The sequence below is a fragment of the Indicator indicator genome, chromosome 5 (assembly GCF_027791375.1).
Source record: "Indicator indicator isolate 239-I01 chromosome 5, UM_Iind_1.1, whole genome shotgun sequence".
NCBI classification, from domain to species: Eukaryota; Metazoa; Chordata; class Aves; order Piciformes; family Indicatoridae; genus Indicator; species Indicator indicator.
The window spans coordinates 8,897,789-8,920,057 of NC_072014.1; the positions used below are offsets into that span (position 1 = coordinate 8,897,789).

Here is a 22,269-nt window from a genome sequence, read left to right on the forward strand (position 1 = left end):
GTTTTGTTTGAGGCTTTTTATGATGGGTACGTTTGTTTTGTACACATCTGTGTTCTGTGACAAGAATTGCAATAGAAGATCTAGAAGATTATATAATAGAAAAATATAAACATTGTGCTAAGGTTCTTACTATTTTAATACAAAATAATAAGACATCCAATTGATTTTGCATTTGGTCTGATAAAACTCAGTTCTCGTTTCAGTAGTGAATCATGATCACAGGTTACTAACGATGTTAACCATTAGGATATGGAGAAAAGGTACCATTCAAAGCTAAACACCACAATTAGGGATGCATGACTAAAGTTTCAAAGTAATGTATTAGTAGTATTGTATGAGACAGTCACATGAAAAAGATCATGAGGTTGTGAAAAGGATTATGATCATGCTTTAGTCATGACTTTCCTGGTTGAGATATTTTAGTCTGGATCGTACTCATTTAAATGAGTAATTTGACTTTGCTTGTTCTGGGTTATAGTACTGTATTGTGGCAGAGGGAGAGAAAAGGTATCTTAACTAAACAAGTAGTATCCTGTGAGTAACTGAATTTTACTTAAACTCAAGATACTATTTTCAGTACTGAGAAACTGAAGTTTAAAAGCTACTGACCAATTTGCTAGAGCATTGCAGTAAGCTGTGTGTACTTAACCTGCAAGCAGATTGGCTTGAACTTCTCCCAGGGCTTTCACTTGTCTTGTATGTACCTTAACTGCTGTTTCAGATCCTGTACTGCTCTTCACATTAAGTCACCTTCCACCTTGTACATTCTCAGTTGATGTAAATCAGGGTATTCCTCTAGAAATGTGGCTCTGTCTGTCACCAGCCATGCTCCTACCTTTACTTACTGCCAGAGTGTTTCTGCTTCCACAGATGATGGTGGTCACAGAACCCGGGTTCTCAACTGCTGTGAGAAAGGGCATGTGTTCTGGATCTGAAGGTTGTGGAATGAGTTTCAATCATACAGTCTGAGGGTTGACTCAGTCCAGTGACTCTTGGATAATGATTTGCAACCTGTTTCTTTCTACTCCACCAGTAACAGCTGTGTGTTTACCTGTTTTCTCAAAGTAGAATGGAAGGTGCTTTGAGGTGCTTTTAATGTTCCTGTACTAATGTCAGTGAAGTAGTTTAAGAAAGGCAAAACATCAAGCTAATATTTTGGGGAATGAAAATGGACTTGAAATATGTTTGTGGTTTGCTGCAAAGCATTTTCATGACTGATGCTAGCTATGAAGTTTTAGTTAGCAGCTGGGGTGGTCTTGAGAAAGACAACTAAATGTATAATTTCTTGTCTGACAATCAGTACCATTTGATGGTGCATTAACCCAGTCACTTATATCTCTGTGATACACACCTCTAGCCAAAGTGCATATAAGGATTTAAAGCCACAAGCAGCATAGAGAGAGATTAAAGCAAAAGAGAGAGTGACAGCCAGCTGAACATGAGCCAGCATGTGCTCAGGTGGCCAAGAAGGCCACCAGCATCCTGGCCTAGATCAGCAACAGTGTGACCAGCAGGAGTAGGAAAGTAATTGTCCCCCTGCACTCAGTGCTAGAGAGGCCCCACCTTGAGAACTGGGTTTGATTTTGGGCCACGCACTACAAGAAGGGCATTGAGGTGCTGGAGCATGTCCTGAGAAGGACAATGAAGCTGGTGAAGGGTCTAGAGAACAGGTCTGGTGAGGAGCAGCTGAGGGAACTGGAGTTGTTTAGTCTGGAGAAGAGGAGGCAGAGAGGAGACCTTCTCATTCTCCGCAGCATCCTGAAAGGAGGTTGAAGCAAGGTGGGGATCAGTCTCTTCTCCCTAGTAACAAGTGACAGGACAAGAGGAAATGGCCTCAAGTTTCACCAAGGGAGGTTTAGGTTGAACATTAAAAGGTATTTCTTCCCAGAAAAGGTTCTCAAAGGCTGGAACAGGCTCCCCAGGGAGGTGATTGAATCCCTGTCCCTGGAGGTGTTTCAGAGAGGCAGAGATGTGGTGCTGAGGGACAGAGCTTAGCACCAGCCTTGGTAGGATTAGAGAATGGTTGGACTTGATGATGTTAAAGTTCTTTTCCAACCAAAACTGTTCTATGATCCAATGAAAGCACACTTGACCTCTTTCCTGTTACTTTACTTCCTTGCTATTGCTGCAATGTTTTGGTAGCACGATGGAGCTCTATCCTTACTCTGTCTCTGAGCTCTCATGTCCTCAGTCATAGTCTAAACTGAACTAGTTAGGTATAAGAAGCTCTGCTTCTGTAGGTTTTTCCTTTGGCTGTCTTAGTCAATTTAGTCTTCCAAAGAGTCCCTCCACTCTTCAGATTGACTGGGGAGCTCTGTGCTGCTTGCTTTTAGTTGCCTACCCCTTTGCTGATGGGAGTGCTCGAGTGTCTCCTTCGTGTACCTAGTAAGAGCTGCTATAAATGTTGCACACTTTGTTCTCCTTGGTACCATGGCAAATAAATTAAGTGTTGTTAGAAAACACTGGCAGTGTTTAAATTATTATTTATTTGTTTCTAAAACACATGTTTTAGAGGTTATTCTCCACCCGAGAGAAGTCTCTAGAAAATGAAAGTCATAAATTACAGTTCTTTGCTTGTGTTTAGTTTTCTAATGTGATATCATTTTTACATAAATTTGGACTTGTTATTTTGTTTAAGTTTCTTTTATAGTAATTATTCAGGGTTTTATAGCTATTTGTTCTAGCAGGTGTAAACAAAAAATACAGCTGTGAAATAGGAAGTAATTTTGAATTCAGAATGCAGCAGACTTCTGCAGGGGTCCTCTTTATTACCTGATGTTGAATAGGAAGTTTCTCACATTTCATACTAAACTGAAAACCACATTGTCTAGATGCTACCTTTTGTAGAAATTGGTGTTCATGACTTGACCTAGGTTGAGTCAACATTCTGGGTCAACTCATCTTTTGAGTTATGTTTATAGTATCTTTTGAGTTGTATATACAGATGCTTTCCATGTAACCTCATTTTTACATTAACATCCACACAGATCCTTGAAATCAATAGAACCATGTAAGTAGTAAAAATATGAATGTTTAATCAATACATTAAAGATAGTTAATGACTACCTCTTTTCAAATCATTAATTACTATGCAAATAGGGAATTGTGCAGTGTGTGTGTTTATTGGAGGTACTGTAGCAGCACATAGAACAAATGATGGGTGTGTTTTCAACTCTATTACCAGCCTGTCATTCCCATAAATAAGAAAATACAGTATGGTTGTTTTCAGGTAGCTTTTATTCTTTTGTAACTTGGGTTTTACCAAGATTGTCAATATTAGAAGTTATCAGAAGCATCAATGCCTCTGAAAATGTATGCAAACAAAAGCCAGAGTCTATCTTGCTGCTCAATAAGCAAAGCACACACATACAATTCTGTAGTAAAAAGACTGCAGTGGATACTTTTAACAGCAGTATCTGCAAAGATCTGTGAGTCATTCAGTTGGTACAATTAAGTGCCAGATCGATACTCATGTAGTAGAGATGTTGAGATTGCTTTTACACCCAAATGCTTCCCCTTATGTTTCTTGTAGGAAACAGAGATGAAGGTACACGTGCACACAAAATTTTGCATCATTTGTTTGCTGACATTTATCTTCCATCAGTGCAATCACTGCCATGGAGGTAGGCATGACCATGGTCATAGAGAGAAACGCGAACACGACCATAATGACTATCAGATTCCAAACGCATCCTATTCCCAGAGCGGAGGAACAGAATCCATGCCAAGTAAATACTCGACGTCGGAAGCTGAACAGAGATACTACATTGAAAAGATTTTTGATCGTTATGGTGAAAATGGAAGATTATCTTTTTTTGGCCTCGAAAAACTGTTACTAAGCCTTGGCTTAGGAGAGGTAAAAGTAGTGATGATAAATCACAATGACATTGGCCATGATCATGTTTCTCACTTATATGCTTTAGAAGTCCAAGAAGGAAAACGTTCCCACCCTCATAACCATCCTCACAGCCACCCGGATTCAGAAAACCGCACCACGACCAGTATAGCTGCCAAGAGAAATCACAAGTGTGACCCTGAGAGAGACGCCGTAGTGCCACCAGTGAAAGACGATGGCAAGCACATTCATGACCAGAGTCACCATCACCATCACCACCACCCTCGTCTACATCATCATGACCACAATGGTACACGGCATTCTCGTAGTAACGGACACCAAGGCTCCAGTTTAAGTCACGAGGATGGCCACCACCACGGCAGCAATCGCGAGGCACCTCACAAGCAGATCAGTGTGAGGAAGCATGCCCTCTTCTCAGCGCGGGGTCGCAAGGAGCACAGCGAGGAGGAGCGTCAGCGGGAAGAGGTGGGTATGGCACGGAGAACCGGTAAGGTGACTTCACTGTTGTTGCACAAGAATTCCCTACAGGCGATGCTATGTTTGTGGCTGCTGTGTAATACAGGTAGTGGAGTGGAAGTGCTAAGTCACTGCCTCAGTTTTGAGCCTACTGAATGGGTTTTCATTTCTCTCTGCCCATCATCCATCTTCTCTGAGATCTTTTTTTCTTGCATATTTATCTGTATAAAGGATATCCTTAAAGTTTGTAAGTGGATTCTTTCCAGTATTCAGGAATACTTCCCTCCCACACACCCTTTTGGACTTTTTTTCAGACTTGAAGGTCATTAGCATTTTGGAAACTGCACAGAGACTGCTTCCTTAACCACCTCTATCTTCTCAACGTGCTTCTAATTGCTTTGTCCTAAGAGACCGTGAGGTAGTGTAGATGTATCTTCTGTCACAGTGTGTTTGGTGTAAGCTCTTCTGTTTCTCCCTTCAGCATTCATTATTTCTGCCAGGACCTTAAATATACTTCCTCTTCCCCTTGCATTAACGACAGAATCAGGACTTACTGATGTCATGGTTTTAAACTAGAAGTCAGGATAGGACAGGATGGAGTGAATGCCAAGCTTGAGGTTTGAACCTCCAAACACAGAAGGTTGGTAGGTAATAAGTGTTAGAAAACCTGGTTTGGATTTGTGTTCTTGCAGTCCTTGCCTGCTGCTCTTTCTTAATTCCTTATACTGTAAAGGTAAAGAATATGGAAACTAATTTTCATTGACTTTTATCCCTAATTATATCAGTGTCTAGAGACTTGAGTTTGTAGTGTAGGTAAGTTTACTGTTTCTTTCCCCTCATAAACCACTTGGGTCAGCGTAGACGTTTTCTAGCGCTGGTGGAAAGTTGTGAGCCACAATATGTGCTTTCTGTTTGTGTTCTCACATGCCTAATTTTCTGTAACTACAGGTTTTGATGAAATAGTTGCTTTCATACTGAATTTATTTGTACAATTTGCTTGCAGTGCTTAAATGTTACCCAGCTGCTACGGCACTATGGTCTGGAAGCCAGCTCTCCAATATCTCCTGAGTTGTTTATCTACATGTGTCCTGCTTTGCTGTACCAGATTGAGAGGAGACTTTGTATTCTCCATTATGATGAGCTTGAAGATTCTATGAAAAGTAAAAATGCATCAACTGAGAACAAAGATAAAACAGGTGCATCAGGTAGGTGTGTAACATCTAAATCCTCTAAAATGATTCTGGATTGTAAATACTAACTTAGGAGTTCAAAATGTTGTACAAGTTAACACTGGCTGTAAAGAAGTGGTTGAAAGAGAACGTATTTATTAGCTGGAATTTGAGGTGGCATGCTCCAACTTAGCGTCCTGCTTGGTAGTACAATAGCTTCTCCTAAGGAACCATGGCTCAGGCAGGCACACCTTTCTTTCTTGTACCTTTTTATCCTTTTTCATTATTTTCAGCTTTTATGTTTGCCTTACTTGTTTTTCTTTTTGTTTCTCATCTTTTTTTGTGTGTGTGTCTTCATTGAGGCTGAGCATCCTATCATTGGGCCTGTGGCCCAGGCATTTTGGCCTGGATTCTACCCACGCACTTTTAGATGTTGGAGTCTTTTGCATTAAGGTCATAGGCAAATGTAGAGGATCTTTGGAGACAGAAGGACTAGAGATGAGCAAGTCCACCCACACATAGAATTACTTCCATCATTTAAAATATTTTATGTTGGTTCTTCTCATAGTGTGCCTGAGGTGTCTATGTGGCTTATCTCAGAGTTGGAAAGTTACAGTATTACTTTGGCACAAATTTTCATAATAAATTTGACTGGATCTGTTCATCCATATAGCACCTTCATCACAGTTCATTCAGTGCAAAATAAGATCACAGTTGTTACTGGTTTTATATTCTATCAGTGATGCAGGTTTCTAGAGCTGACACCCAGACTTAAGCAAGATATCAGAGCATTTCAGCTGCCGTATTTGACCACACTTGCCTTTCCTGGCTTCCAGTGTCAACTGCTCTGTACTGCATATGAGAAGTATTCGGTCAAAATCCTCTGTTGGCAGGTTTAATTTTGTGTGTATGCCTTGTTAAGCATAAACGTAATGACACAGCTGCTGTTGTTAACTGTTCAGGCTGCTGTAAACTAAATACCGTGTGTGGTTTATATGGCAGCACGTTGTTTTGTGGGGAAGTCTTGTTGTAGGAAGAGTTGACCCCATCTTAATACCAAGAGGGTTTCTAGGGAAGCTCTCAGTGTTTTCTGCCAGTTGCAGTGTTGAAACCATACCCAACACTGTCAGGTTGCACCTGCTTTGAGCCAGTTTAATCAGGAAGTGTCTACAGGTGAGTGCCTCTTTTTAAAAGAGTGCTTTTCTTTCCTCTAGTGAGTAAGCCAGTTAGAGAGTAACTCATCTTGAAGGCCTTTAACATTTTAAGAGCCTTAATTTGCAAAATTAGTGAAGCTTCCTGTGAGCATTTGTTTTATGGCATCTGTTATTTTGAGTATAACATCTTTGCCAGTTAATTGTAAAAAAAAAAAAAAAAATAGGGTTTATCTTACTGATTTGGCTCTAAGAAGGAACAGCCTCTAATCCAGGTCAACTTGATTAGGTAATGATAAACCATTTTTCATACCAATTCCCTACATACTGTTGTATTCAACAACAGTGAAACTTTAGTTGATGTAATCATTTCCCCCCGAAGTAAGGAAATGAACCACAAAGTAACAAATGTTGTATAGGTGGATTGTGGGAGGTGTAGCACAAATACCAGTCACAGAGTAACTTAACCCACAGGTTGGAGGATTCTACTGAACTGAATGTGTGCTTGCCCAAGCAAATGGAAGCATTTTTAGTCTCAAACATGTGCCAAGGCTAGGAGGATGCAGGTATTTTTAAACACAAGGTTTCTGTGACTGTCTTTAGTTTTAATTAAAGTTTTCAAACTTACAGGAGCAGTGCTGCTGCCATTAATTGACTGATATTTAATCTGTAGGTTTCCATTAGTCTTAGTTTTCTAAAGGTAAGTAATTTACTTAATTGATGATCAAAATGTTAGGAAGCCCTGTTGGGTTTTCTTTTTGTAGGGTCTATAACATCTAGCAGAGGATTTTCAGGAGCTTATAGATACAGCTGAGCTTTCACAGTGTCCATCGGGCCATGGTCATTGCTGAGGGCTCCTGAACAGGGAAGGTACACCCTGCTATTGGATCGAGTGATACAAATAAACAGTGAGCAATGCATTTAAAGGTGGAGATCAGTCAGAAGTGCTGATTAAAAGTATTTCAGATCAGGTATCTCTTGTGAGTCTGCCTGTACAGATGCCAGCGTTCCCTGGAGCTTAGCAGTTCCCTTAACCCAGGCAGGCTTTGTATCATGGAGCCTTTCTGCTAGCTTCTTTCTCGGTGAAGCCTGTAGAGAGCTACCCTTCCCAGCCTTCCAAGGAGCCAGCCTCACTATTCTTTTAGTCTGTTTTACTTTACAGAGAGCTCTCTAAACCCAGTGCGAGCAGCTGGCTTTGTTTGCTGCTCACTGCTTGAACAGAGGTCCCTTACTGAAGAATTATTGGTCGCTCCCTCTTGTTTTTTTCACAGAAATATTTTCTAATCCAGGGCATAGTAACTGTACCCCCTTGACCAGGCTTTATGCTGTATTCCTAGGAGTATTATCCACTGAGATATTTTCTAACTTTAAGAGCTCTTGCAGTGGCCATAACATGGCATATTAGTTCACCTTCATAATACTGCAGTGTTTTGAACACTTGAAATCCCTCAATTGACTTTTGTCCTAAGTGTTCCTTAGTAGGCTTGTTCTATGAAGAGTGTTTGCACAAACGTGTAAGAGTGGGGACATATGCAGCTTTTGTGTATAATACATTTCTTTTTTAAGTCTTTGACTTGACAGCAACCTTTTTGTTGCCATACCCTTTTTAAAGAGTTTAAACAGAGGCAGAAGCTGACAGCCAAGGTCTAAGAGATGCACAGTTTCCATAGTCCTGTGCAGATCTCACATGCCTCATCTTTGATCGTGGTGCCCTGTTTAGATCCTGTATCATTCATAAGAGCATGTCAGCCCTTCAGAGATGTGTTTGCCAAATCCGTGCTCTGATATATGAAACTTCAGCCAGTTTGCATCATCTCCTTTTCATTTTTCTCCATGTAAGGCTGTTGGTCTTTTCTAACCTAGCACTTACCATTATAATGTCTGTGTCCAGAGTGGAGATCAAATGTCCTCCCAAACAGCTGTGCAATTTTCATTTGGGCTACCCGTGCATATTTGCATGTTTCAGTGTTGAATGACAGGCCCATGTATGCTGCTCCAGTTAATCCAGAGTACAAGGCTGAAGTGCTCCGGGAATGAATCAAAGCTGTGTAGTGGCAGTATTTTGGTCAGCGTGTCCTGCTTCCACTCTAGACCTACCTTTGTATTCCTGTTTTCCAACCTCTGATTTCCATTTCCTCATCTGATGGCAGTCTTTTCCCTCTCTCCAGGTCTGTTTTCTTCTCAGTATCAATATGCATTCCAGTGTATGCTGTGTATGTTCTAGAGCTTTTTCCAGTCAGTTTCTCCTGAAGCATGTGTCCTTCTGCCTTTTACATTTGAATTGGATTAGTCCTTTTCTGCACTGTTGTGGGAGCACAGCTGCAGACTTTGTAAGAATAAATTATCTCAAAATAAGATTGAAAACAGCAGATATAAGTTTTGGTGTAGAACCAGAGCAGGCCCACAGCAGCAACACTCCCAATGGCACACTCTTGTCAAGTAGCATTTTTGGTACAGATGGAATTCTTGGGACATTTGACTGATAAAAGATACAATTAGCTAAGCAGCTCCAGCATACTTACTTATCCTATCTCCTCCCATCTCTCCATTCCACAGGATGTTTTCTTCCACTCAGTGAAAACTGAGTGGACCTTCAGAGACACAAGGAAAGTCAGGTCATGCAGCTGATGCATGAACACTGAATCAGGAGTTGTTCACTTCCATTAGAGTGGGCAAACTGTGTAGATGTTTTTGATTAAGAATGAAGCTAGGAACAAACCCGGAAAACTGAAGCATTTAGGCTAAAACTTAAAGAACAAGTTGAGATTGAGGAAATCATGGTCACAAAAGATCCCAGCTCACACAGTTAATGTTTGTAAAATACGAGCACTAACTGTTGCTCTCGCTGGGACTGTGAACATTTTGCACTGTGTTTTTGGAATTAAACACTTTTTACTTGCTCTTCTTTGAAGTGTGTGTGTTGGGAAGAAACAAGAAGGGATAGAGAAGCAAAGAGGGGGGGAAAGACCCCCAAGAGTTTTTAATTCCTGGCGTTGCTGATGACTTGAAAAAAATAGAATAAAAATATTTTGTTAGGGTGAGGTGCTGAGTATTAGAGCCATGTTCCTTTGCTTGTAGGATCCGTTTCTTGTGTGATTCCTCCTTGTCCACTGACTGAACGGGAGTATGCTGATCGTGTCATATCTCATTATCACTTTTTCTTCTAATGACAGCAGTAGAAGTTCTCGTAAAAAATGAACACTGCTTTCTTGTTGGTAGCAAGTTGCATTCAGCTCTTCATGCTTGTATTGGAGCATAAAGTTCCTGTCTCAAAGGTTGAGTCTTCTCATAAATAAAAACGTATGTTTCAAAGGTCTGGGTAAAATGAATGGTGGAAGAGAAATACTGATTGCAGTTAAGTTCTGCAACAGAATCATGTAAAAGCAAATGTTAAATCTGATAGAGGCCTACAAAGTTAAGTAGTGAAGATGTTTTTCTTCTAAAATAGTCTTTTGCTTTTAGTGTTTCATTAAAGGCTACACAGCTACAGCCACAGCTTAAAATCAGGGAAAAATTGCTAGGCTCTTATTAGCTGACTGTCTCCTGATGTCTTTGCCATTTTGTACTCCCCTGTGAATAAACCTGTGTCATTTTTGCTGTGGACTTCAGTACTGCCTTCTTATTTTTCAGCACCTTTAGAATAAACAATCACACAACTTAGGCTGAAGGAAAATCACCTTCTTAAGAGATAGTTGAAAGTCATTAATCAGTCTTAAAAGTTTTACAGGTACTGTCCTGATAACCTTTCTGTATTCATTTCTTCCCACAGCCTGGTTTTGTGGTATCATCTCTATCACCGTCATTAGCCTGCTTTCCTTGCTAGGTGTGATCTTGGTTCCCATCATTAACCAATGGTGCTTCAAATTTCTTCTAACTTTCTTAGTAGCTCTGGCTGTAGGAACAATGAGTGGAGATGCACTGCTCCATCTGTTGCCACATGTAAGTATCATGTCCTTACCTTTTTTTCTGAACTGCAACTGAACAGAGAATTTTCAGAGCATTGTTTGAAAATTGTCAACAAAGAAATGTTCACTGATGCTGATATAGATTGACTTGACTATGAGGGATATCCTGAAACAGGGTTTGAGACATGCTGTTAAGAAGAAAGAATTAAAAAAAAAAAAAAAAAAAAAAAAGAGAAAGGAATCACAGAATTGTCAGGGTTGGAGAGGACCTCAAGGATCATCTAGTTCCAACCCCCCTGCCATGGGCAGGGACACCTTCCACTAGATCAGGTTGCCCAGAGCCACATCCATCCTGGCTTTATAAACATCCAGGAATGAGGCTTCTACCACCTCCCTGGGCAATCTGTTCCAGTGTCTCACCACCCTTATTGTGAAGAACTTCTTCCTAATGTCTAATCTAAATCTGCTCCCCTCTAGCTTGGGTCCATTCCCCTGGTCCTATCACTACCCAACTTCCCCTACCTATCACTACCCAACACACTAAAAAGTCCCTCACCATCTTTCCTGTAGGCCCTCTTCAAATATTGGAAGCCCACAATAAGATCTCTTCAGAGCCTTTTTTTTCTCCAAACTGAACAACCCCAACTCCCTCAGGCTGTCCTCATAAGAGAGGCGCTCTGATCTTCCTCATGGCCCTTTTCTGGACATGTTTCAGAGAAATGTGTGTTCCTTAACAAAAACAATGTAATTGACCGTAGTAGTTCAAAAAAATCAGGAGGTTTAGTTGCTTCTGGGAGTGTAGAAATGGTTGTTCTTTGTGACACTGCTCAGTGTTAGTCTCATTCTGTTCAGCATTGTGACAGAAAAAAGCTGAAGTTAAATTTACTTCCCATTCCACTCCCCCGACCCCTGAAGAACTTCCCAGAGGAATGTTTTTTATTGACCAGGGTACGGAAGAGTCTCTTGAAGAACTTCTATGGTAATGTGTTTGTATATAAAAACTAGCTCAAACCACAAGCCAACTTTTAAAGTTGCCTTACGCCACTTACATAGTAAGGTTACATATTTTGTCACCTGAGCTCAGAGCCATTTCAGTCTCCTGACTGCAATTGCACGAGGTCACAGTGTGTCGTTACCTTCTCTCCCAACAGTCTCATGGAGGCCACAACCACAGTCACCACCATGGCCAAGGTCATGTTCATGAACACAAGCGGTCTCATCGACATGCCCACGGACATGGAGTACAGGCTGAAGGCTTTCTAGAAGAAAATGATCCAGTGCTGAAAGGTCTTGTGGCACTGGGAGGCATTTATGTTCTGTTCATCATCGAACACTGCATAAGGATGTACAAACATTACAACAAACAAAAGGTGTGTGCCAGAACTGTCTGCTGTTGTAAACTCTGCTGCCTGAAGTGCTCTGCCAGCTGCAAGGAGCTGGCAGTGTGTGCCAGGCCACTGTCAGGCATGTACCTCTGTGCAGTAGCTGGCAGTGCCAGTAGAACAGAGCTGTTCCATTTTTCCACCAGAAAGGGCTAAACTCTGCAGCCCTCCTGCTTGCCCTAAATTAGCAGTCACATTTTAACTGGTTTCCCTGAAAATGATTGGATTTTTAGGTGTCATATTCACAATGGTGGTATAAAAGCAGAGCCCAGTACTTCACAGAGAGTGTCACAGTGAAAGTTGAAGCCACCAAAGAGCCTTGTTCTTTCAACAGCCAGCATAAATATGCTTCTGACTTCTGCCTCCATCATTCCACTTTGAGGAGAAAATTACTTTGATGAAATTATAACTGCTTCTCCCAAAGTGAGTGTGGGAACTGTTACGCTTCTCTGTTTTCATGTCAGACTCACTGCCTTGGACAGTGGTGGTGTTTTGTGATGTTCTGTGTTGGAAGAGGCATTTCTTAGATCTTCTGATAGGGAGAAGAGCTGTCCCATTGGACATAGCTGCTTCTAGATTAAATCTTTAACACCGCTAGGCTGCTCTGACCAATCTGTGATCCCCACAGATGGGAAGCTAGCAAGCTTTTCTCTAATGGAAAATGCAAGGAGGTCGCAGGAGTATAAAAATGGAAGCTGAACTGAACAGAGGAGCTGTCCTTACTGCTTTCTTGAGCAGAATCATCAGATACAATAAACACTGCAGAGATGTGTTTGTGGGCAAATAGAGCAATCCTCGTCCTGTTACTGGAGTGAAGTATCTGTCTGCATACTAAGAGTAACTTAAGTCTGTTTTGCAGATTTTTCAATTTCTTTCATTTCCCTTGATGTTCTTTTACAAAGCAGATGTTCTCTGTTGCAGAGTAAGCAGAAATGGTGCAAGAAGAAACAGAGCGAAGAATCACCAATTGGAAGGAAACTTTCTGATCACAAGTTAAACAACAGACCAGACACAGACTGGCTGCAGCTCCAACCCCTTGCAGGTAGGCATCTATTTCCAGAATGTTCTTTGAGATTCAAGGTAATGGCACATAACCCATGGCTTGCAGCATGTAACCTCTTGTACAGTTTTGTTGCTATTATGCAAATCATTGTTAATAAGCCTTAATAAGCTTTCCCTATTAAATTTTTTTGATTTGGCTTTCCTTGGACCTGAGAGCACTCTGAACACTTCCTAATGTGCTGTACAAATGGTTCTCAAGCTTCTGAAGTAGTCAGGTTTTGGGTGCCTGTGGTTCTTCAGGGGTTTTATGTTTGTTTGTTTCTGAGGTGTTTGTTTGGTTTTTTGTCCTAAGCTGTGCCAAGACTAACTCAGCCCTGGCAAAAAAACAGGTCAAAAATGAACATGTGCACACAAAGACACACACACACACAAAACCTGAACAGGGATGTCTGCTTCACTTTGAAGATTCCAGCTTCTGACCAATTACAGTTTGGCTGAGAAGGCAAAACAAAATTAGTTTGTTTTCATAAATACAACTAGGAGTCTGAATATTCCCCATCAAATATCCCAAACAACTTTCACATACTGTTCTTTTGTGACAGTTGGAATGCTCATGGAGAAGGAATGCCATTGGGAAGGGTTTGCTTCATAACCTTCCTTTCTGCTGCCTGCATGGCCACTAAGTGGATTTGCTGATGAAGAGTCCATAGGCTGTATGTACGCTGTATGTTTGTTATCCTGAGTGGCTTGTAGAGGGAAAAGTTAGGATGTGGCCTCCTGCACTCAACTCGAAATGGGATTTGGGATGCTGACTTTGAGCCATGAGGACGGTGCTACGTAAATTTGAAATGTCTCCATTTGCTCTTAATGAGCGATCAGAGGAATGTTGCTTCTGGTGGCATGGAGTAGGTACTGGTTTGGTAACACTGCTCCTCTGCAGGTGCACTCTGCTGACCAGTAAAACACTGGTACTGCAGGCACTGGCAGCCCCTGCTGAATGGGAATGCTAAAGGGAGGGCATTGCCACCCCGACTGAGCCATTCTGTTTCTCTTTACACAACTTCCAAATTCTCTTTAAGAGCCCATTTGTCAAGAACTCTGTCTGCTGCTTAGATACTCTCTGCCAGATTTCCTGATTTCACTTACTCTTTGCTTATTTTTGACTCTGAAATATTTTTGTGGGATTGTTGTGAGCTAGTAGCATCATTGTCCAGAAGTGCCTTGTTTCCCCACTTGCTTTTGTTTCTTGGAGCATAGATTGCCAGTGGCGTTTATTTATAACTACTTCAGAAATAACAGGAGACTGAACCTTTCTGCCCCTGTGCCTTCACTGTAGGAGCAGATGACTCGGTTTTATCTGAAGATCGACTCAATGAAACAGAACTGACTGATTTAGATGGCCAGCTGGAATCCCCTCCCAAAAACTTCTTGTCTGCAGAGGAGGACCACAATATGCACCATTCACACAACGATGTCTCCCGTGCCGCTCAAGAGCGTGATCTGCACGATTCAGAGTACGACAGCCGTGGCGAAGATAAAATGATAGCTAGAAAACACAGTCACCACTGGCATCACAAACATTCCCATCATTCCCATGGCCACTGTCATTCTGGAAAAGACCTGAAAGATACTGGGATAGCTAATATTGCTTGGATGGTAATTATGGGAGATGGCATTCACAACTTTAGTGATGGCTTAGCAATCGGTAAGCAAAAGCACTGAGTCTTTCTCAACAGTTTCTTCTTACCTTGAGTAACTTTGGTAATGTTTTACTTGGCAGTGATCACAGGTAAGGCTTCCAGTTAGCTCCTGCTGTCACTGGAGTTGCTTAACCTCCTTCAGAGCAAAAGCTTAAAAGGTTGTTGGTGTTCTGTGACTGTTCCCACCAGAATTACTGTGTGGATAGCAGTGACAGTACCGATCTGCCAGATGAAGCTAGGTGCACACAGCCCTCCCTATGAACAGAGCATATGTAAGGCTGTTGTTGTTAGGTCTTAGTGTTTGCCTTTCAGTCTTACTGATGCTGATACTTGTGTATAATACTGCATCTGTTTCTGTTGCTATTCATGTGTAGCATTATACAGTGCTTGCAAATAATGACTGTACTATGATGAGGCAGGTTACTGGAATAGTAAAAGCAGAAGGAAAATGCGTTTTTGAAGGATAAGCTACTTACTAGGGTCTGGAGTTAACAGAATCTGCTGCAGGTTCTCCACTCTCTCCAAACAATTTCTAAAGAAAGTGAATTCCATAAAAAATAACTTTGCTTCATTTTCACATTAAGCAGATCAGGCATTTAGGCAGTGGCTTCTAAGGACAAAAAGAATTGCCATGGCATGTGTTGAGACCTTCAGTGTATTGAAACTCCATGTCCAAACAGTCCTGTGTCAAGCCCAAGCAGCTGATCCTTTGGGAAAATGTAGATTTTAGAAAACCATGTTCATCTTTTTACCACAGCAAGTTATGAGGAATCCAGAGGAAAGTTACGTTTCCTCTCTATCCACAGATTGTATCTTTCTACTTTGTTTTGCATGTTTTGCCTGCTAACTGCAGGCTCTTCTTGTGAGTTTCTCTGCTACAGCACAGACAGCTTTCTCATCTCAGAATTACTTAAAGTGTGAACTTAAAGCTGACTGAATTAAATTAGCTTACATAGAAGTGACTGAAAGAGGTTTGTTTCCATGTTTTCCTCATTTTCCACATCTGGCTTATTAATGTTGCTGATGTGTGCTCTACAAAGGAGCATAAAGGAAATGAAGAGGTTATGGATTAAATATTATTTGGATTTTGAGCCTGGAAAGGAGAAGGCTAGACTGTTCTCATGTTCTTAACTGTTCTGACGTACCTGAGAGCTCCTAAAAATATAAAACCAGTGCTATTTATTAGCTGGTTGCCTTTCTGTTCTGCTCAGTTGTGTTCTCCTCTCTCAGGATTTTTCTCTTAAGTAATATAGAGCATGCAGCAGTAACACATCCCAGATGCTTCCAGCATTTTCAGTTTGTATTCAGACAGGACACAGAGATAATGAAACAGTGTTTGAGTGTGCATTGGAGCAGAAGGGTGTCAGCTCTGGAAGGTCTGTTAATGACATTTTCTGACTTGAGTAAAGTATCAATTGAGTCTTTTTCTTTTTCCTTCCCCAGGAGCTGCTTTTAGTGCTGGTCTGACAGGAGGAATTAGTACATCTATAGCAGTGTTTTGTCATGAGCTTCCCCATGAATTAGGTAACTAATTGTGTGACCTCCATGTGTTCAGTCCCTCTATCTGTACAAAGTCTTGAGGTAAAGATGCTGCTCCTGATAAGCAGAATGCAGTGCAGGTGCTGCAAGGGAGAGCCAGAGCTTCAGAGAGTAATGGAGCAATATTGCTCCTGAGCATGTCATGAGGATGTTAATGCAAGGGGATACCAGCAGCTCTCTGCTCACAGCACCTCTGTGACACCTTTGAATGGGCTCTAAAGCTTTGCCTTAGGACATACATGTTGGTGGGACTGAGTCCAGTAGGTGTGGGTGGCTCTTTAGGGTAGAGCTCGGAGGAAGTGTTGCCAGTGCCATTGATTTGGGGATTTTTTTACCCCCTAGTTGAAGCATTTCTTCTTGGGGTTAGCTGATCATGAGAATATGTATCTCAGTGTGCTTATAACTTGCAAGGTTCCCATGATGGAATTAACCTAGTAGAAGAAGTGGGTACACTGTACAGGTTAGTTGTTTTGATTCTAGATTAAACAATGAATTTCTAGCATATCTGACATCAGAATATTATCTTAATTACCCTCATGACTGCTTATCATCTTCCACTCCTCATATCCACAAGAATTCAGATTGAAGCGAGTAAACCTATCAGAGCTGATGGCAAGGTGAAAATTCAGATCTTTATGGAATATTTCCTACTATCAGCAATTTTAGCAGTGCTGTCCTGAGCTCACCTAGTCTCTTTAGGCCCAGCTATCAGCCAGTTTTTCATCCAGTGCACAGGGCACTTGTCCAGACCTTGTGCCAGGAGTTTCAGAAGGAAAATGTTGTGGGAAATAGTGTCAAAGGCTTTACTAATGTTCAGGTAGACAATGTCCACAGTCCTTCCCTCAGCCACTAGGCAGGTCACCTTGTTGTAGGAGGAGATCAAATTAGTCAAACAGGACTTGCCCTTCATAACCCCATGCTGACTGGACCTCATCTCCTGGTTGTCTTGTAAGTGCTGTGTGATGGCACTCAGGATGGCCTGCTCCATGCCCTTACCTAGCACCAAGGTCAGTCTGACAGGCCTGTACCTACTCTCCTGAGAAGTGCTGACACTAAACCCTTGTGTTCTGCCTCCACTTTAGGTGACTTTGCCGTGCTTCTTAAAGCAGGTATGACAGTGAAGCAAGCTATAGTGTACAACCTCCTGTCTGCCATGATGGCCTACGTGGGCATGCTGATAGGCACAGCTGTGGGGCAGTATGCCAACAACATCACCCTCTGGATCTTTGCAGTCACTGCAGGCATGTTCCTCTATGTGGCACTGGTGGACATGGTAAGGCTGTTGTGATTCTGTTTCATTTTTGCCTCTATGCATACAGCTTGGACTCGGCATGGTATCTGCCACAGAACTTTGTTAAAACACATAATGTAGCTGTAGACAGTAGATGTCTGTTTCTCTTCTGCCACTCTTTTAAACATTGTGGGTACTGAGATGTGGTGAAGTTTTACAGCTTCTTGGGATTTTTCATGTCCATGACCAGAAGCCTTGGTAGTTACAGAGACAGAGCATTGTGCTCTTCGGTTTTGAAATAGATGTCAGAATATATTCTTGATACTCTTAAGAGCTGCTTTAGCTTTGTGACAGCAGTATTACATCTCTGTAGGAGTTGATTATGAAACTAGAATCCATTCGAAGCACGTGAAGGTGAGAACTGGCAGCAGCAATTCTTGCACAATTCTCTCTTTGGGTTTTGTATTCCTTACTGAATACAGCTCTGAGTTGTTGAAAGGAAAATAGTTCTGCAACAAATCCTTGCTGCCACCATGCACAGCAGTCTGCAGGGGTGTCAACTCGCTGAGGACTTCATTAATTCTTAATGACTTAACAGTCAGTTGTGATGTACTCTTTGGTGCAGTGCTGGCTGGGATGCTGCCTACTCTGCTGATAACCATTTTCCACACCAGTATACTCTGATACTTCAATACCCAGCAGGTCAAATTAACTGCCAGCTTTATGGGTCCTTTTGTGAAGATGGTAATGTAAGACCATATGTGTCTTTATTAAAAATTTGACCGTGCTCCTGTAGCCTGTCTAACAAAGAGCAGTAAATGTGCTGAGACCCAGCTGAAGCTTCCATTTTGTTCTGGGTTATTTTTTTCTGTACTCAGTGTGTCTTGAAGGAGTTTCCTTGCTTACCTCATGCTTTTGGAATTAATTTCTTTATGAAATATTTTCTTTCTCTAGGGGTAGTTTTGTAAGGCACTTCATAAGATTTTTTTTTTTTTCTTTTGCATCTTCCAAGTCCACTTATTGATCATTTGTTGCATTTGTCAGTACTACTGGACTTTTCTTCATAGGTGAGGAACATTCAGAGCTGTCAGAATGTCTTTACAGCTTCACACAGAATGTCTCTTGAATTACTTGTAGCTCTTATTCCCTTATTGAAAAGGGACATGTAAGCGATGGTGTAAGCATGTAATGTGACACATGACTGTCTGAGTTACTCAGGGTGTATTTATAGCAATGCAATTACTGTAGAAATACTCAAAGCTTTTGGTTAAGTTTATCTGAGTGTGGCAATTTGAGTTGAGTAAAAGATCTCAAAAGAGCAGAACTGGAAGAATGTTGGATTGGTCCTTATCTTGAGGACCTTCAAGTAGATGTGTGATCCAGTACAAACTTAAAGTCCAAAGGCAAGGCATTTTTAGTTGTTTTGTAAATATGTGATGGGATTGTGTTTTTATTAAATGTCATCGTTAGGCAAATTTTAATTAGTCTCACTGGATTTATTCTTGATGGTGAATCCTGTGAAATAACTTTCCTCAATTATTTTTCCTTTTAGCTTCCAGAAATGCTTCATGGAGATGGAGATAATGAAGAGCATGGCTACTGTCCCGTGGGGCAGTTCATTCTTCAGAACCTCGGCCTGCTTCTTGGATTTGCCATCATGCTGCTGATTGCTCTCTATGAAGATAAAATTGTGCTTGACATCCAGTTTTGACCTAACTCTGGTAATCACTGTGGTTACAATACTGTTACTGTATGGCTTTGAGTCTGCACTGTGTCACTGTCTGCACACTGCTCAGAGAAGAAGCAGCAGCTTGCACTACTTACACATGCACAGGAGATTCACTTCTGTGTGGGTTACCTTCTGCTTTATTTCCAGTTCAGATGAGATAACCAAATCACTTAGATCACTTTTAAACTCAAGTAAGCAACAGGAAATGCTAACTATGAGAAGTAAAATGCCAAGTTCAGTGTCCCACAGAGGAAGCACTGCTTGCTAGAGAAAGAGTAAGTGCAGTGAATAATCTCCTCAGCTGGGAAAAATAACCATTTCATTTGGATGTTGGAATAGAAACCAGAGACGGTTACAGCTGAACTTTAGACCGCTGCAAAGGAGCCTGAGTCAGCTTTTAGTGCCACCTAAGTCTTAATTATGTATGGAGATACGTATATACGGATATGGATGCATACATAGCTCTCTGTGTGTGTGTATGTGCATTCCGGGCTGAATCTTCTGTGTGGTGATGACTGGAAATATTAAATCTTAGAGCAGCACATGGCTGGAACTCACTGTGCTGAGTTACATTTTTAAACAGAACCCCAGAACCTGCACACCGTGTAAGCTGTGTGAGTCTGTGTTAAAGCTGCACCCCATGGTTATAAGTCTTTGTGTAAGAGGGAAGGTGGCTGCAGTCTCTGCTGCAGAGTGCCAGGTTCTGTCGAGGAGCAGTCTGAGCATGTCTTTCTGACCAAGACTGGTGTTTGTTCCTTGATAGCCATAGGAAAATGCAGCATGCAAGTAGAATTAGTGTTAGCTTGGGGAGATCCCTGGCATTGGAGTTACTGAGCTATTTCTGGTTCTTACAGAGACTAAACATGTATTTGAGTGCCACCTGCAGCATATAAACTACTGAAGAATTGTGGCTGTGAATTTGTGCAAACTCTTGGAACAGAGAATCAGTATGGGAATATCTCCAGTTTTTCTGAACACTTAACTTGGGGTTGTTTTCTTCTCTCCATGTTCAAACAATCCAAAGTGCAGGATGCTAGTTACTGACCCAGGCACTGAGGCTGAAGGAGCTCTGTGTGCGTAGTACTGGCGGGTTACTGATAGTGCTGTATCGGCAGATCACCATCTGCTCCTACAGTGCTTCCCTAATCAGGCAGTGTAGCACCAGCTGTTTCTGGCAGCAGAGAGTATGGAAGCAGATTTCTGCTTCCACCATTAGAGGAGTTAATTTCTATGATATTTTTTTACATTTTGGTATTTAAGATAGATTATTAAAAAAGCAGCTGTGATAGATCCATGGTATGTGTAAAAGATAGACTGACATTTGGGCCTTAACTCGCCGGGATCAGTTGTCCTAGTGCTGATATATAGCTATTACCAGACAGGAGTTAGTTCTTCTTGTACCCATCTCCTTGAAAGCCTGTGATTCTGTGAGGAGTGCAAGTGCATTCTGTAGTGCCAGTCCTAAGCATGGTGGCAGCCTTCTTGACCGCATACAGTTTGTCTCCTTCCTGTGTGTGCCAGGTGAAAGTGTACTTTAACTGTGCCGTAAGTGTGTTTCAGTCTGCTTGGTGCCAGTGTAGCTGCTAAACACTGATCCTAACACCTTTGATGAGAGCCAGTTGGTATCTTCGTTCCATTTCAAGTTCATCTTTTCCCTGACCTTTGTGGGTCAGTTTATTTTCCACTGAGAGCAGCTTGTGTATTTTAAAGATACCTGTTGGTTCTTGCCAGTATTTCTTCCTAATGCAGTATCAAGAAACAGTATTAAGGGTCCAGTTCAGAGCCGGGCACCGCTTCTTCAGTGAAGAAGGCAGAAGCCCAGAGTTCAGGCATGCAGCCACGTGATGCCCTGAACTCAGTTTTTTTTTTTCTTTCTTTTCTTCTGTGAACATGTTTACTGTTTGACCCAAATTAGCTAGCAGCACTGTTGTTAGCTTCAGATTACTGAATTTCCTCAGTGTAAAAAAAGATCCTGGGTGACCTTTTGTCATTGTGGCAATCTTGGGCCACTGAGTACCATTTTCAAAGATAATTCATCCACTGGATACCTTCTGAGGATCCAAGTTTAAACCCCTTTTGTTTCCTATGTATTAAACTGACCCTTAGTATTCCTTTTCTGTTACTTCTGTCCAGTATAAGGGGGTCACTGTGTGGTTGAACTGCTAATTTGTCAAATCATTTTTTTAAACTTCCTTTCTGTTCTTCTCAAATGAAGATTTCTGTATTTCAGGTAGTATATTTACTTTTGTATTAGTTGGAATGTGGTTATAGGTTAATACAGTGCCTGCAGGAAAACAGTTAACTTCCTTCCAAGACCATCTTCAGGCAAGGGAAAAACATGGTCCTTGAAGGTAGGTGCTGTCTTGTTCCTTAAGTAGGGGCTGTTTCCTTTTATTCTCTAGTATTTATTACAAGTTATGAAGGGCAGTGTAACAGCTGTGACTTCTCTATCGCTTTGTTTCACCAGTATTTAATTCCAAATGATGCTAATAGACAGTTCTGAGTCATATTACAGACAATCTGAATTCCACTACATTTCTACTTGGCTTCAACATTCCATCCTGCTTGACCCCAGAGTCTCGGTTAACTCGTAGTTGTTGGAGGGCATCAATGTTACTTGTATATAACGATGCTGTCACTGTGTGACATCCCATATGAATTTTGATGTTGATCACATTGCACTCAATCCGCTGTGATTATGCTTAGAAAATATTGTAGTTGCTAGATGCAGTGTGATTTGGGGTTGGTTTTTCTTTTCTTTCCCCTCCCCGTTAACAGTTGAGTCTATGGTTTAAAATGTGATGATGGTCCTATAAGATACATGCGAGCTATCAGTCTTTTTGTTACAACTAAATTTTTTAAGATTTTATAAAGCAGGAAATGATCAAATGCTGTCTTGTTCATTGTCAGCAGTGTTGTGTTCATTTTATGTATGGTCCTTCTGAATAAGGAACCTTCAGAAAATAAAATAATTCAAGGAGCAGGTATTTTTGTCGGCTCTTATATAATGGTTTATTGTGCACCTTTTTGTTTCAGATCTCATGAAAGGCACAAATGCAACACTGCAGACAGACTCATTGAATTCTGACTTTACCTAGCCTGGCATGCATGCCTGTGGGTGATCTGGAACTGCACCTACCTTGGCCAAC

General features: G+C 41.4%; 1 protein-coding gene across 1 annotated transcript; it reads left to right on the forward strand.

Annotated features, from left to right (window-relative positions):
- The first annotated feature begins 3,538 nt into the window (after window positions 1-3,538).
- Window positions 3,539-22,092, forward strand: SLC39A10 (solute carrier family 39 member 10). Its single transcript, XM_054380742.1, has 9 exons — window positions 3,539-4,321; window positions 5,316-5,517; window positions 10,402-10,571; window positions 11,689-11,907; window positions 12,841-12,961; window positions 14,258-14,626; window positions 16,065-16,145; window positions 17,243-17,433; window positions 18,944-22,092. The coding sequence occupies exons 1-9, from the start codon at window positions 3,542-3,544 to the stop codon at window positions 19,100-19,102; spliced, it is 2,292 nt and encodes a 763-aa protein (XP_054236717.1). The 5' UTR covers window positions 3,539-3,541; the 3' UTR covers window positions 19,103-22,092.
- The last annotated feature ends 177 nt before the right edge of the window (window positions 22,093-22,269 follow it).

What these genes read in the sequence shown, in the direction of transcription:
- SLC39A10 (XM_054380742.1), top strand. Translation starts at nt 3,542, where the DNA reads ATGAAGGTACACGTGCACACAAAATTTTGCATCATTTGTTTGCTGACA. An exon ending in AACATTACAACAAACAAAAG is followed by an intron (nt 11,908 to 12,840) that starts GTGTGTGCCAGA and finishes TCTCTGTTGCAG; the next exon opens with AGTAAGCAGAAATGGTGCAA. An exon ending in ATGTGGCACTGGTGGACATG is followed by an intron (nt 17,434 to 18,943) that starts GTAAGGCTGTTG and finishes TTTTCCTTTTAG; the next exon opens with CTTCCAGAAATGCTTCATGG.